The sequence below is a fragment of the Panicum virgatum genome, chromosome 7N (assembly GCF_016808335.1).
Source record: "Panicum virgatum strain AP13 chromosome 7N, P.virgatum_v5, whole genome shotgun sequence".
Classification (NCBI taxonomy): Eukaryota; Viridiplantae; Streptophyta; class Magnoliopsida; order Poales; family Poaceae; genus Panicum; species Panicum virgatum.
The window spans coordinates 47,536,159-47,550,645 of NC_053151.1; the positions used below are offsets into that span (position 1 = coordinate 47,536,159).

At 54.2% G+C, this 14,487-nt stretch overlaps 2 protein-coding genes across 3 annotated transcripts; both read left to right on the plus strand.

Moving 5' to 3' along the window:
• The first annotated feature begins 1,653 nt into the window (after window positions 1-1,653).
• Window positions 1,654-3,645, plus strand: LOC120683767. 2 transcript variants are annotated; one of them, XM_039965843.1, is made up of 5 exons: window positions 1,654-1,822; window positions 1,940-1,983; window positions 2,106-2,202; window positions 2,934-2,998; window positions 3,129-3,645. In XM_039965843.1, the coding sequence occupies exons 1-5, from the start codon at window positions 1,756-1,758 to the stop codon at window positions 3,321-3,323; spliced, it is 468 nt and encodes a 155-aa protein (XP_039821777.1). In that variant the 5' UTR covers window positions 1,654-1,755; the 3' UTR covers window positions 3,324-3,645. The 2 variants fall into 2 exon arrangements, with proteins under 2 accessions (XP_039821777.1, XP_039821778.1); XM_039965844.1 differs by having other exon boundaries at window positions 2,937-2,998.
• Window positions 3,646-10,821: 7,176 nt separating this feature from the next.
• Window positions 10,822-13,650, plus strand: LOC120683768. Its single transcript, XM_039965845.1, has 8 exons — window positions 10,822-11,200; window positions 11,342-11,514; window positions 11,624-11,805; window positions 11,961-12,245; window positions 12,342-12,400; window positions 12,520-12,556; window positions 12,652-12,723; window positions 12,822-13,650. The coding sequence occupies exons 1-8, from the start codon at window positions 11,083-11,085 to the stop codon at window positions 13,489-13,491; spliced, it is 1,596 nt and encodes a 531-aa protein (XP_039821779.1). The 5' UTR covers window positions 10,822-11,082; the 3' UTR covers window positions 13,492-13,650.
• Window positions 13,651-14,487: the final 837 nt, after the last annotated feature.

Consider the following 14,487-nt stretch of genomic DNA (forward strand, 5'->3'; position numbering starts at 1 on the left):
TTATATATTCAACAAAAATACTGTAGTAAATAGTAATTAATTAATTGCATGCTCAGAGCATGTTAAGACTTAGTTTCATTCCATCATCTCAATCCTCTGATGATTTGCACTAGGGAACAGAAATGGGTCTTTTGCAGATTTCACTAGCTAAGCTAGCCAACAATCTCTGGCCAGCAAAGGAAAAAACCACGCAATCTTACTATTACTAATTGGAGGCTCCTTTTAAGTCTCCACATGAAGCCACCTAGAATCCTAGGTGTACACTCTAAAAAAAAATAGAGAAATCCTATAAATTCTCACAGAAATCATAAACATCTAGCCATCAATCTAACAAATCTAATTATAATAGCAATCAGATCTGTTATCTTTCCTTATAAATTACCCACCTCTGTCATTATGAAAATAGACTAAAGTAACCCCCTAAACATGTATCTAAATTACCCACCTCAGTCATTATAAAAAAACTAAAGTGACCCTCTGATCTTCATGTAAATTACCCACCTATGCCATTATAATACAAATAACCCACATAATTTTCATATAAATTATCCAATTGTATCATTATTAGAAGTTAAATTACTCCTAAATCTGAATCTAAATTATATGGTTATAATAGAATATTAAAGTGCATCAATATAAAATTTGAAATTACTATTTCTATCATTACTAATATTATTGTTTGGACGAAAATACTACCCACGATATTTGTCACCGTGTATTCATGTATGATGGAAGAGATAAGACTACCAATTCAAAAACAAATAGTTCAACATAATATATATATCAAATAAATGTGGAGGTGTGATGCAAAAAGAAATATATCATAACTGGATAATAATAAATATATATTTTAGAGTATGTGTTAGAATATTTAATTGATGAAAAAAGCATAATTATAATTATTGATCTTATTTTTATATTAATTTTAGTTAGTCTGTGCGGGAGCACGGGTTGATAGGCTAGTTGTTTTATTAAATTTGGTTAGATCTCAGCTTTCAGTCAGTCTGAGAATGTACAGTAAAATTGAACCTTGCCTTCCTGAGAAGGCCTTAAGTTTTACTCCAACAGAGAATACTGTCGATTTATCAAAAGAAAAGGGTGGATAATATCCAAAAGTCAAAACGTACGTACTAGCAGCTGCCTGCTTCTCAATCAGTTACGGTAACATATATCTGAATCCAAACCGTACTTTCAAGCAGCAGGGACCATCCTGCCTCATCTTCTGCTAAGATTCAGAAACTCCAGGGGACTTTGGATATTGTAACAGTAATCAGAGGTAGCAAACCGGCCTGCTAACACTGAGCTCCTGCAGTTGAGTTTGGAACAGTAATCAGAGGCAGCAAATCTACCGGCTACTGTTCCAGTCCAGTCTAGTTTTATAACTACGTCAGGACAAGCACAAGTATGCTAAATTAATCATGCACCAAGTTTTGGGGGGAACATCCTTCCTTAAAAAGTGACAGCCCAACCCAAACTCAAGCAAGGTGTATACAGGGCTGGATTAAAGAATTAGCTTCGATCCAGCGTTCCTAATTGTTTTTTAACCTTTTCTTAATTGCGGAGTTTGACATGTCAGTACTCGATCGATCAGCCACTGCTGGTGTATATAAATATACAGGCGCCTGAGGTCACCCGGTCTCAGACTTGCCGCTTGCTCCCATTCCCTACCCCGACTGCTCGATCCACTTCTCATTCAGCGGGACAAACCGCACCACCGCATCTGGGTCCTCGATTTGTTTGGATCAGCGCAGAGAGATGAGGACTTCTACTGTGGCCTTTGCTGCTCTTCTGCTGCTACTTCTGCTGGCTACAAGAGCACATGGTATGCTTTGCTTCATGCATGGCTACTCATCATTTCCTCCATTAGTGCGTGGCTCCTTGCATTGTGAGGTGTAGCCTGGAGTGATCTGATCATTCTTTTTATTCCTCCGTATACCAGGAATCAGGCTGAACAGGCAGTTACATGAAGCAATCACAAGCAAGGTCAGTATGCAAACGATCGAGAGCTACTATATATGATTGAATCACTCGTTCCTGCGTTAATTATGAAATCAAACTAGATTCGCAATTCTCCTTATTTGGCTTTGTTCAAACTGTATCCACAGGAGATGGCCGATCCGAAGGCCGGCGCCGGCGAAGCATCCGTTGTTGCTGACTCGGAGAAGAAGCACTGCGCTCCCGAAGCAGGGCGTTGCTCATCAGGTACTCCAACGAAGCAGATGAGTCCTACTACTGTTGTTGCCAAGGATAGCGAGGTGATGATCAGTGCGCATGCGGCACCAAGGTTCCATGAGGATTACTATGGGCCAAGTGGCCATGAGCCTAATCACCACTGATCGAGCTGCTGTCCGAGCACGCATATCTCGATCGATCCGCATTTACCTGGCCTTCTTCTTTTTATCGCGTAGCCGTAGTTATTCCTTCTCTCTTGAGTTTTCATGCTGGGCTTCATCTTGTCTTGGAGAATGTAAAGGGAGAAGCAGGTAGCTAGCTAGTTTCAGTTTGTAGCACTATGCTGTTCTGCACCAGCTTCATTGCTGTTATGTATTTGGAATCTAGTTTATTCAGCGCATTCTAGTTCTGCACAAAGTTCCAATCTCTCCTGCTCTCAGGCTGAGCTTGATTGTATTTTCACTGTGGATGCATGCATTTACTCACGTGCGACACCCGTGATCTCTGCACAAGTGCACAGTTAAACTAACGATACTAGTAGCACAGATGCGAGAAATAGGAAAGTCAGCAACTCAGCATGTCAGTCGCCGGCTACGGCTAGGCATTAGTACAGTAATACTTTCCGTATCTCTCGTGGTGCAGTCAATTGTACGTAGTAATTAACAAGTTGAAAGATAACATATTCTAGGCAAGTTTTCGCATATTTTACCTTGCACCCCCAGCTTTTTAATCTAACAGGTTCGTTGCGACCTTTGATGCAGCAGGAAAGGTCAAAAAGGCTCTGGCGCGCGCTGGTGAAACGGCAGGAGCGAAGCAGCAGCAGGAGGTCAGTGCGTGTGTTTTCAGGCTAGCAAACTTTCAGCCACCACCATCTGATGAGCATTCTTACAGTGTCATGTTATGCACGCACGCATGCAGATGGTTTACTATTTACTACGTAAAATAAACATTTACAGATCGGCTCGACGGTAAACGTTCACGACACGACGGTCGTCGACGCCGGGGCAACGCAGCAAGCCGGGGCGGCGAGCCACGGGTCCCCGGGCGTAGCGGCGCGGCAGCGGCAGACGACGACGACGTACCGGGACCTCATGGAGATCGCCGGCATGGACTACTCGCCGGCCACGAGAAAGCCGCCCATCCACAACTGAGGCGCGGGCTTGGTGGTTAAAGAAAGATGAGAGCACGTGAGAGCCGCACGCAGTACAAGTAGTAGCTATAGCCAGCTAGTGGTTGCGACTGGCCTATTAGCTTTGTTTGTTCATTAGTTTAGCTAGCTATAAGCTATAGCCGGTAGCCGTCGTAGCTGCTAGCGAGCGCTCCGGCGATCCTGATTCCCGGCGGCCGGCCCTGCTGATTGCTGATGAATAGAATAGTGCGTACAGCTAGTGACCCATGGATACTGGACAGCATCGCAGGAAATGCTGCACCTTTTGTGACGACGATACTACAAAACTTGGCGTTTTCACTTTCTCTCGAGTCCCACTCCCGCCGATGTAATGTAACATGCCTGCCTGCATGTCTGACACACTCTGACCGCATGCATTTGTAACGCCGCGCTAATTTAATTTTGACCGCTTCATGATCTTCACCGAGATAGTAACCTGTGGCACTGCTGTAACTAATCACCGGTGACAGTGGGATTAACATGGCATTATTAACCAAAAGCTCCATCGCCAATCAGGACAAGGGTTGGTGAGAGTGAGACGGCGAAGAATTGAGTCACATGCGGCTGCTTGAGCTTGAGTAATTAGGCGGCCGGGTGGTGGGCTGATCGAGCATTAGATCAGGTGCGTGCGTACGCGCGGAGGCCCGTACCCGTACGTGCCTTGTTGGTTTGTGGCATGGCACGGCGTGCGGACGGCCATGGCCGGGTCGGGGACGGCACGTTGCTGTCGCGCGCCCGCCGAGCCGCGAGGCTGGCTCCGACCGATTGGGCGGGGCCGGGCAGGGGCAGGGACGGCGACGCGTTTGATGTCACACCGCTCTCCGTCGGCGATGGCGACGTGGTCGGCGGCGTGCCGGGCCGCAAGCGCTGCCGTGGTGGAGCCGCGCTTGCCACGACGCCAAAGCCGGGGCACGATAGCGATCGAGGCGCCGGGCGCGTGCCGTGGCCACGGAAACTCGCCGCGCTCGCTGCTCGCGCGCTTCGAGCCTTTGACGAGCCGATCGCGGGTCCGTGTTCCTTAAGCGAGCATCGCGTTCCGGATTTGGGTTAACTTTGTTGAATAATTCTTGTGCAAGTTAGTTAGCTTTTCAGAGTCTGTTGTTTTTCAGTTAGAGTGCATGGCTGATTTAGCTGGCCGTGTGCGTAGTTGGCTCTGACGTGTGCACGTTCGCACGGGAGCGAGTCTCACGCGCCACGATCCTGAAGTTTGGGATGGCAGGCTTCGTCAAGGGGTGGTGGCGTGTTGGTAGGCCTGATGGCCGGTTGTAATCTGTTGCATATATTGGTAATAGAGTTCAGAAAAGCAGCAAGTCGGGCTGCACCAAAAACGTCCGTGTCTCTGTGTTCTTCCAGGTGTTCGCGTGAGTTTGTATGCGTGCGTCTTCCAGGGGCTCGCCGGCGACGTGCTCAGCGTTGCTACTCCGGCGAACTCCGACAAGTGGCATCAGAGCCGGTTGAGAGGGACTAGCGCCGTGAGATGACTTCGGGCGGTCGCCGCCGCCGACCAAGGTCGGGACGTCGGGCGGCGACAAGACACCACCGCCGAAAGGGAAGTCGCGCTGCGTACTCCATCGCCAAGCCGTTCTCCACCACGCCGCTCGCACACCCGAGACGCACGTCCGCGCCGGGAGGTCGTCGTCGAGCGCGTCATCCGAGAGAGCGGCGGTGCAGGCAACTGGCCGCAGTTGACAAAGACCAACTACGACTCGTGGGCGTTGTTGATGAAGCTGAAGCTGCAGGCGAGGCACCTCTGGGAAGCGGTCGAGGACGGCGACGTGGAGTTCCACGACGACCGCGCCGCACTGGAGGCGATCTGCAGCGCCGTCCCGCCGGAGTTGGTTCCCACCCTGGCGACCAAGCCATCGGCCAAGGCAGCGTGGAAGGCGATCCGGACGATGCGCGTCGGCGATGAGCGGGTGCGGAAGTCGACGGCACAGAACCTCCGCACCGAGTATGAGCAAATCGCCTTCCGCGACGGCGAGTCCGTCGAAGATTTCGCCCTGCGGCTGTCCAACATCGTGCAGAGGCTGGCGATTCTCGGTGATGCGGAGCCGGAGGCGAAGGTGGTGGCCAAGTACCTCCGCGTCGCCCGTCCGCGGTACCGGCAGCTCGTCGTCTCGATCGAGACGCTCCTCGACATCGACACGCTGTCAGTGGAGGAGGTCACCGGCCGGCTCAAGGCGGCCACAGACGACGAGCCAGCACCGGCGCAGATCATCGGCAGCAAGCTCTACCTCACGGAGGAGGAGTGGAAGGCACGGCGACGTCGACGCGAGGCGGAGAACCAGAACAGCGGCGCGAGCGGGAGCTCGGGACGCCGTGGCAGAGGGCGTGGACGCGGAGGACGCGGACGCGGCAACGACTCCGGATCGTCGTCGTCCTCTGGGCCGGGAAAGGTGGGCAAGGACCAGTGCCGCCGTTGTGGTGGCAAGGGGCACTGGGCCTGTGATTGCCCGGCAAAGCCCAAGAAGGAGGAGGCCCACGTTGCCCAGGAAGAGGAGGCCTCCCTGCTCCTCGTGCGGTCAATGCCTGTCGTACGCATCTCCTCCTCATCGCTGCCCCTAACAGATCCGCCGGCGTCGCACTCTGCGGGCAGTCCGGCCACGGGCGAGGGCCCGTCCCAGGCACGGCGGGCGACCCCGGCAGGCTCGAGCGGCGGATTCGACGAGCCGGAGTCGCGGGCGCTCCGTTTCTCCTCGGATGGCGGAGCGGGTTCCGGGCAAGGGGGACCACGAGGTTCTGTCCATCTCCGGGAGCAGAAGGTCCTCGTGCACCTCGGAGCCGAGGAGGAGCACGAAGCGACGTCGTGGGTCCTCGACACGGGGGCCACGAACCACATGTCGGGCTGCCGCGCGGCGTTCGCGGAGCTCGACCCGGCGGTCTGCGGCACGGTGCGCTTCGGCGACGACTCGGTGGCGCGGATCGAGGGATGCGGCACAGTCGTGTTCACGTGCAAGAACGGCGAGCACCGCTCCTTCTCCGGCGTCTACTACATTCCCCGGCTCACAACCAACATCGTGAGCGTGGGGCAGCTCGACGAGGTCAACTACGACATCCACGTCAAGTCTGGCGTGATGCGGGTCCGCGAGCCTGACGGCCGGTTGCTGGCGCGTGTACCAAGGGGGGCGAACCGGTTGTACGTCCTCGACATCGACATTGCGCGGCCAGCTTGCCTGGCAACTCGCGGCGAGGAGAACGCCTGGCGTTGGCACGCCAGGCTCGGCCACATCAACATGCCGGCGCTCCGCAGGATGGCGCGCGAGGAGTTGGTGCGCGGGCTGCCGGCCATCGAGCAGGTGGACCAGCTATGCGAGACCTGCATCGCCGGGAAACAGAGGAGGACGCCGTTCCCGGACCAAGCGCTGTGGCGGGCGGAGCACGCATTGGAGCTGGTCCACGGGGATCTCTGTGGGCCGGTGGCGCCGGCGACACCAAGCGGGAACGCCTACTTCCTGCTGCTGGTGGATGATAGAAGCCGGTACATGTGGGCGACCCTGTTGCCGTCCAAGGACCGTGCAGCAGCGGCCGTCATGGAGTTCCAAGCGCGAGCAGAAGCGGAGGCTGGCTGCAAGCTGAGGGCATTCCGCACGGATCGCGGCGGCGAATTCACCTCGAAGGCGTTCATGGAGTACTGCGCAACCGATGGGGTTCAGCGCCAGCTGACGGCGCCGTACTCGCCACAGCAAAACGGTGTGGTGGAGCGCCGGAATGGCATGGTGGTCGGAACCGCGCGCAGCCTGCTCAAGGCAAAGGGGCTGCCGGGATGGTTCTGGGCAGAGGCCGTGTGACAGCAGTCTACCTGCTGAACCGCGCGCCGACGAAGAGCGTGGAGGGCATAACCCCATTCGAGGCGTGGTATGGGAAGAAGCCGGCTGTCCATCACCTGAGGACGTTCGGTTGCCTGGTGTACGTGCGAAACACGGCGCCGCACTTGAAGAAGCTGGAGGACCGTGGGGTGAAGATGATCTTCGTCGGGTACGAGCGCGGCTCCAAGGCGTTCAGGGCCTACGACCCGCGCACAGGCCGTGTCCATGTGACACGGGATGTGATTTTCGATGAAGGTGGCCAGTGGGACTGGTCAGGAGATGCGGCGCACGACGACATGGCACGCAGCGACACGAACGACTTCACCGTCCAGTACATGGTGTCGCCGGCTTCATCAGCGTCGGAATCGGAGGACTCTTCTGCCCCTGCTGCCTTGGCCACATCTCCTACAACACCTGCTGGGCCCTCATCACCAGCAACTCCGACGACCATGGCGGGCGCGACACAGGGGGCGTCGCCCGGCTTGGAGGACATGACTACACCGAGCTCTGGTTCAGCTCCAGCTGTCCAGTTTGCCTCACCCCCGGCAGTGCTGGGAGAGGACGAGCTGGATGCCGACCACGACGACGACTTGCCGCCACGTTTCAGGAAGCTGGAGAACATTGTCGGGCCGGCGACGACGCCGGGGCTTGCGGTGCGTGACCTGGGCAGCGAGCGGCTGCTAGCAGTGAGTGCGGAGGAGCCGGCATCGCTGGCTCAGGCGAAGCAGGAGGCGTGTTGGCGGCGCGCCATGGAGGAGGAGCTGCGGTCAATTGAGGAGAACCGCACTTGGACCCTCACTGAGCTACCTCAAGGCCGGCGTGCCATAGGGCTCAAGTGGGTGTTCAAGGTGAAGAAGGAACAAATGACTGCAGTATTCAAGATGAGTGATCTTGGGCTGCTCTCCTACTATCTGGGCATAGAAGTGAAGCAAAAGGAGGAGGGAATCACCTTGTCTCAAGGAAGCTATGCTCTGAAGATAATTGAGAAAGGTGGGATGTTGGACTGCAATCCCTGTCAGGTACCTATGGATCCCAAGGTGAAGCTGACCAAGGAAAGTAGCAGCATGAGTGTTGATGCAACAGAATTCAGAAGCCTTGTGGGGAGCTTGAGATATCTTGTGAATACCCGGCCTGATCTGGCTTTCTCGGTTGGGTATGTGAGCAGGTTTATGGAAGGGCCACATGAAGAGCATTTAGCAGCAGTGAAACATATACTCAGGTATCTTGCTGGTACTAAGAATTGGGCCCTGTTTTATCCAAGGAAGAAGGGAGAAAAGGCTGAACTCAGGGGCTTCAGTGATAGTGATCTAGCTGGGGACTTGGATGGCAGAAAGAGCACCACTGGAGTCCTGTTCTTTCTTGGGGATAGTCCTGTGAGTTGGCAGTCAGCTAAGCAAAAGGTAGTAGCTCAATCAAGTTGTGAGGCTGAATACATTGCTGCTGCTGCTGCAAATCAGGGTGTATGGTTGGCAAGGCTGCTAGCTGAGATGCTTGATTCAGTTGTGAGCAGGCCTGTGCTGCGGGTAGACAACAAGTCTGCCATCTCGCTGATGAAAAATCCAGTGCATCATGACCGGAGTAAGCACATTGATGTCAAATTTCATGTCATCCGGGACTATGCACAATCTGGCCAAATTGAGGTGAAGTTCATTGGAACAAATGAGCAGCTGGGTGACATTCTCACGAAGCCACTTGGGAAGAACAAGTTTCGGGAGCTCTGCACCAAGATTGGCCTATACTCTGGTGAGTAGCTTAGTTCAGTTGCACAAGATTTAGGAGGAGAATTGTTGAATAATTCTTGTGCAAGTTAGTTAGCTTTCAGAGTCTGTTGTTTTTCAGTTAGAGTGCATGGCTGATTTGGCTGGCCGTGCGCGTAGTTGGCTCTGACGTGTGCACGTTCGCACGGGAGCGAGTCTCACGCGCCACGATCCTGAAGTTTGGGATGGCAGGCTTCGTCAAGGGGTGGTGGCGTGTTTGTAGGCCTGATGGCCGGTTGTAATCTGTTGCATATATTGGTAATAGAGTTCAGAAAAGCAGCAAGTCGGGCTGCACCAAAAACGTCCGTGTCTCTGTGTTCTTCCAGGTGTTCGCGTGAGTTTGTATGCGTGCGTCTTCCAGGGGCTCGCCGGCGACGTGCTCAGCGTTGCTACTCCGGCGAACTCCGACAAACTTGTCAACGGTCACGCTTGCGTACCCTACGCCACCAAAAGGCCCGTAGAAAAACTACGCCACAGGGCATGATGGATGACGATGATGCTGTCACTGGCCACTACTGTAAGATTCAGACAGAGGTTCTTACTGACCGCTACAGTGTTCGATCGGGCCTTCACTCCTCTGCGGCACATGTATGCATGATGCGCGCTTTGGGATGTGTATCTACAGGGACCAGCCCAGGCGCAGGCCGGCCGGGTAGAAACCACCGCGCACCGGCGGGATGCAACGCAGCGCAGCGCATGAATTGCGATCGATTCAGCAGCCGCGCCCTGTCTCTGACGGAGACGGATTCAGGCAAGTCACAATGTAACTGGCGCTAAACGACAAGGAAAGCACTGTGCCGATAGTACTGTAGGTAGCAAACACTGTTCCGAGGTACTGTTTAATACTGTAGCACATATACTGTTCACACAGATCTGACCGTCGATCACGAAATGGACGGCTCTCAAGAGGTGGCAAGTTACCAGAACAGTGCTCAGTGACTTGCCTTGAGCAAGTCACTGAATCTCAATCCGTCTCTGACGGGGGAGGCCATTTCTTTAGTGTTTCGTTCACTGTAGTCTGTGCTCGCGTTTTTTGTATGGCTGTACGCTGACAACCACCTGACGCCGTTGATCATTGCCTGCCTGTCTTCAAGCCTTCCGTGCGTGCCGTTCTGAACTTCTGATGGATCGGAAGCGGGAGATCACAAGTCGCCGCGGCCGGGCAACGCGGAACAAGGCGGGTGGATACGTGCTCTTCGGTGCGCGCCCATGCTGTCGACCACATAGATAGATATATGTGTATCCTTCCTAGTCGATCAGAGAAGACTTGAGAACCAGCTCCTGCTGCGATTTTCTTTCCTTTTTCGTTTTTGAACGTATAAAGTATACGTACATACCACTAGGGACAGACTGAGAAACCAATCTGTCTCCTTGAATATACTATTACATGCTGGCATGCTGCCTTGCAGCGGCCTCTGCCTGCACAGGGGAATGGGTAAACGAAATAAAAAGATCAATGCTCGAGTATGTTATTTTATTTTATTTTCCTCAATACTTTAAGCTTTGGATGTTGGGAAGTTCAGATGGGAGACCATGTTCCGTTCAGTAGGAAATGAATGTCCTTGCACGGAGTCAAAGTCAAAACAAAGATAGCTTAAACTATTTCAGAAAATGTGAGCATACAGACTTGACGCAAAACCGCTTAATTTTTTTTCACTTTTTTTTAGAAGAGATCTCGGCCCATTAGATTGTGCCTCTAGAGAGACTACTACCATCATCATGGATCTTACTTCTCGTCGGGGCCCATTAGCAGGTTGGGCTTAATGGGCTGATCGACGTGTGCCCCAGTCAGGGCCCAATAGCTGGCTGGCCCGAGCATGCCTCGAAATCCAATGCACGCAGAAACCCAACCTGCGATGCTATTTTTGGCATGGCTGTTTTGGAGGTGCGCCAGCAGGTAGTGGGGCGACCGACCCTCCGTTCCCTCCGTCTCCGGCCCTCGCCATTACCGCACTCCCACATGGAAGCGAGCACCGAAACGGGCCGAGGGGGACGGGAGGGAACGTACGATGTGAAAATTCCCCAAGGCGCAGGAGAAAGGGAGCCGCGCAGCGCTCCGGCCTGGATCGACCCGCCGGGTTCCTGTGGAAATTCCCACCCGTAGCGCCGGATCATCGTGCCCCGCTTGAACAGGAAGCCGGGGAGGCGTAACGGCCGGCCGGCATTCCCATTTGCTGGGATGGCGCCGGCCTCCTCCTCCTCCTCGTTTGCCGGCGCCGCGTGCTTCGTCCTGCTCCTCGTCCTCGCCGGCGCCTCCGTTTCGCACGGCTCGTTTCTGGGCAGGCGCGTTTTGTCAGGTGCATGTGTCTCCGGCCCTCTTTTCAGTGACCTGAATTTATTTAGAACAAGCAAATAGAGATTTTTTTTCCTTCTAGTTTTATGATCGAGATTGGTAGGCACGCCGGCCGATAATAACCTGCGGCCCTGAATTCGAGCAGATGAACAAGCCACGGGGATAGTGGCTGTATGGAGGAGATCGCTCGCCGACGCTGCTCCTCCACCGAACAACTCCCTCGTCTTGGCCTCGCAAAGAACCCGCCGGAGCGACCCCTTCGCCAACCTCACCACGTACACCGGCGGCTGGAACATCAGCGACCAGCACTACTGGGGTGTACGGCAAGCCATGTCCCAATAACCCGCCTCGCAGTTTCAGTGTTCCATGCATCGCCCGTTCGTCTCACCTTCTTCCATCCATCCTGCTCGACCCCTTCTCTCTGCAGTCCGTGGCGTACACCGCGGTTCCCCTCTTCGTCATGGCCGTGGTGTGGTTCGTCGGCTTCGGCGTCGTGCTGCTCATCATCTCCTGCTGCTGCTGCTTCTGCGGGAGCAAGGACGGCGACTACTCGCCGTGCTGCTACTTCACTTCCCTGGCGTTTCTTGTCATCCTCACCATAGCGACAATGTGACTACTTCTGCACCCATGCATGATTCAGATATACCGCGCCATGATTTCCTTTTTTGTTTCATCGAAAGAAAGATTTCAGCTTCGGGTACATGATTCAGTATGTGCTGACGATTGCAATCATATCGTTTCCTTCCAAAAACTGCCGATTTCAGCACCGGGTGTGTGATCTTGCACTGCGGTAGCGATCTCTTCCACCACAGCTCGATCAAGACCGTCGACTACGTCGTCGGGCAGGGCGACCTGACGGCGGACAACCTGAGGAACTTCGCCGGCAGCTTGGCGGCGGCTAAGAACATCACCATCGACCAAATCTTCCTCCCAGCTGACGTCCAGGGGAAGATCGACATCGTCGAGGAGAAGCTCAACTCCTCGGCGAACGAGTTCTCCACTCGCTTGCTGGAGAACTCCATCAAGATCAAGAAAGTGGTGAACCACATGTGCGTGCAGCTGCTTAACACGATCTGTACGATACGTTTCGCTTCAAGTCAATTTTCCTGGTCTCAACCGATGCCACCATTTTTTGCTGATTTTAGGGAGCACGAACTGATGGCCGCTGCCGCTGTAATGGGTGGCCTTGCGGTATTCGGATTCCGTAAGCACTCTGATGTCCTGATCTGAATTTAGTAACCTCTGTCCTGAATCTGTTTCAGCTACCGGAGCACTCTAATGTCCTGATCTGAATAATCCTGAACACTTTTTTTTTTTTTGCAGTGTTCTCCGTACTGGGGTTGCGGTTCCTTGTCTCCATGTAAGTAGTGTTTCCTGCAGCACCATTCATTTCATGACCCTGCAGTTCCTGTCTTTTTTCTCATCAAGAGAGACATACACCTCATATCTCTGCAGATTGGTGGTCCTGGCATGGTTCAATCTCACCGTCATCCTCATGACCTCCGGCGTTTTCCTTCTCTTGCACAAGTAAGCCACTGCGTTCAGTTTCTGAATCCTGGACGATCTTGGAGATGCAGAGTGAGGAAAGGCTAATAACGTACGACGGCCGTGCGTGGCAATGGCAGCGTGGTGGGCGACACGTGCGTGGCGATGGACGACTGGGTGACCCACCCGCAGGCGCACACGGCGCTGGACGACATCCTCCCGTGCGTGGACGTGGCGACGGCGAACCTGTCGCTGTACCGGAGCCAGGAGGTGACGGCGCAGCTGGTGGCGCTGGTGAACAACGTGGTCGTCAACATCTCCAACCGGGAGTTCCCGCCGGGGCTCCTGCCGCTCTACTTCAACCAGTCGGGGCCCCTGATGCCCGTGCTGTGCAACCCGTTCAACCCGGACATGAGCCCGCGCGCGTGCGCGCCCGGCGAGGTCGACTTCAAGAGCGCGGCGCGGGAGTGGAAGCGGTTCGAGTGCCGGACGGCGGGGCCGCCGGGGTCGGAGGTGTGCGCGACGCCGGGGCGCCTGACGCCGGCGGCGTACGGGCAGATGACGGCGGCGACGAGCGTCAGCCAGGGGCTGTACGAGTACGGCCCGTTCCTGGTGCAGCTGCAGGACTGCTCCTTCGTGCGGGAGACGTTCCTGTCCATCAGCGACAACAACTGCCCCGGGCTCGAGCGCTACAGCCGCCACGTCTACGTCGGCCTCATCATCATCTCCGGCGCCGTCATGCTCTCCGTCGTCTTCTGGATGGTGCACACGCGGCAGCGGCGGCGGCGCGCCATGGCCAAGCAGCTGTGACTGCATGCGAGGTTGGGACGGCGGGTGTGCCGTGATCGAGCAGTTCTTCGTACGTGATGTGTCTTTGACTCTGATTGAGCTGTATACAATTGGCATTTGTGCATATGAAAGTGAAAGCGAAAGATGACGACGCATGGTTGCTGTTGCTGTCTTGGGTAATTCTGCGAGTGTTTGTCTATGACAAAAATTTTCCGGTGAGCTGGAGTCGGCAAAGGCTATGCTTACCAAGGACAAATGCTTTGTGTTCTAGTAGTTGGGGCATTTCATAAAGTTCCCTACGTTGGCCCTTCTGATTTTCCAGTGTACTAGAAGAACATGAAAAATACCTACACACCCATAGGTAGCTAGCTGTTGCATTTGCATCTCGCAAGAACTTTGCGCGAGGCCTGTTGTGTCACAGACGCTTCAATAATCGAGACTGTACCAAGTAGCATTCACAGGTCCGACAGTATTAGGTGATCGTGACCACACAGACTGAATTCCGCTTGATCACACAGGGTTCAGACTCCACAGAGCTTGTTTGTTTAACCGTCTTCTTCACAGTTTCCGCCTTTTTCATTTCTACGAAACCACATGTTTCCAAGGTCAAAAGGGAAATGTTTCTTTCTATGGCCCAAATTTCAGACCGGAGACCGGGACGATCACGCACAAAGTTGTGTAGTTGTAGCAAAGCTCTGTATCTTCAGAATGTGCAGGCCCTGATCGCAGCTATTAGCCTACGGCGAAGTTAGTAAACGTGATACGATGCAGCACTAGCCTGTGCTGATCAACCAAAGCAGAGTACGTGACAAAAAGTCATAGGCACCAACTGTGCCGTGCCGTGCCGATTGCCCGGCCTGGAGAAACGGACGGCCCGGATCACCCCATCGTTCTCCATCAGACGCGAGATGCAAGCGTACAATGATTCCAGGCCGTCCGGCCGGCCGATTACCCACTCCCCATGACTTCATATAAACTCTCAGCTCCTACCACGATCGCCAGCGCCCAGAGCACGAG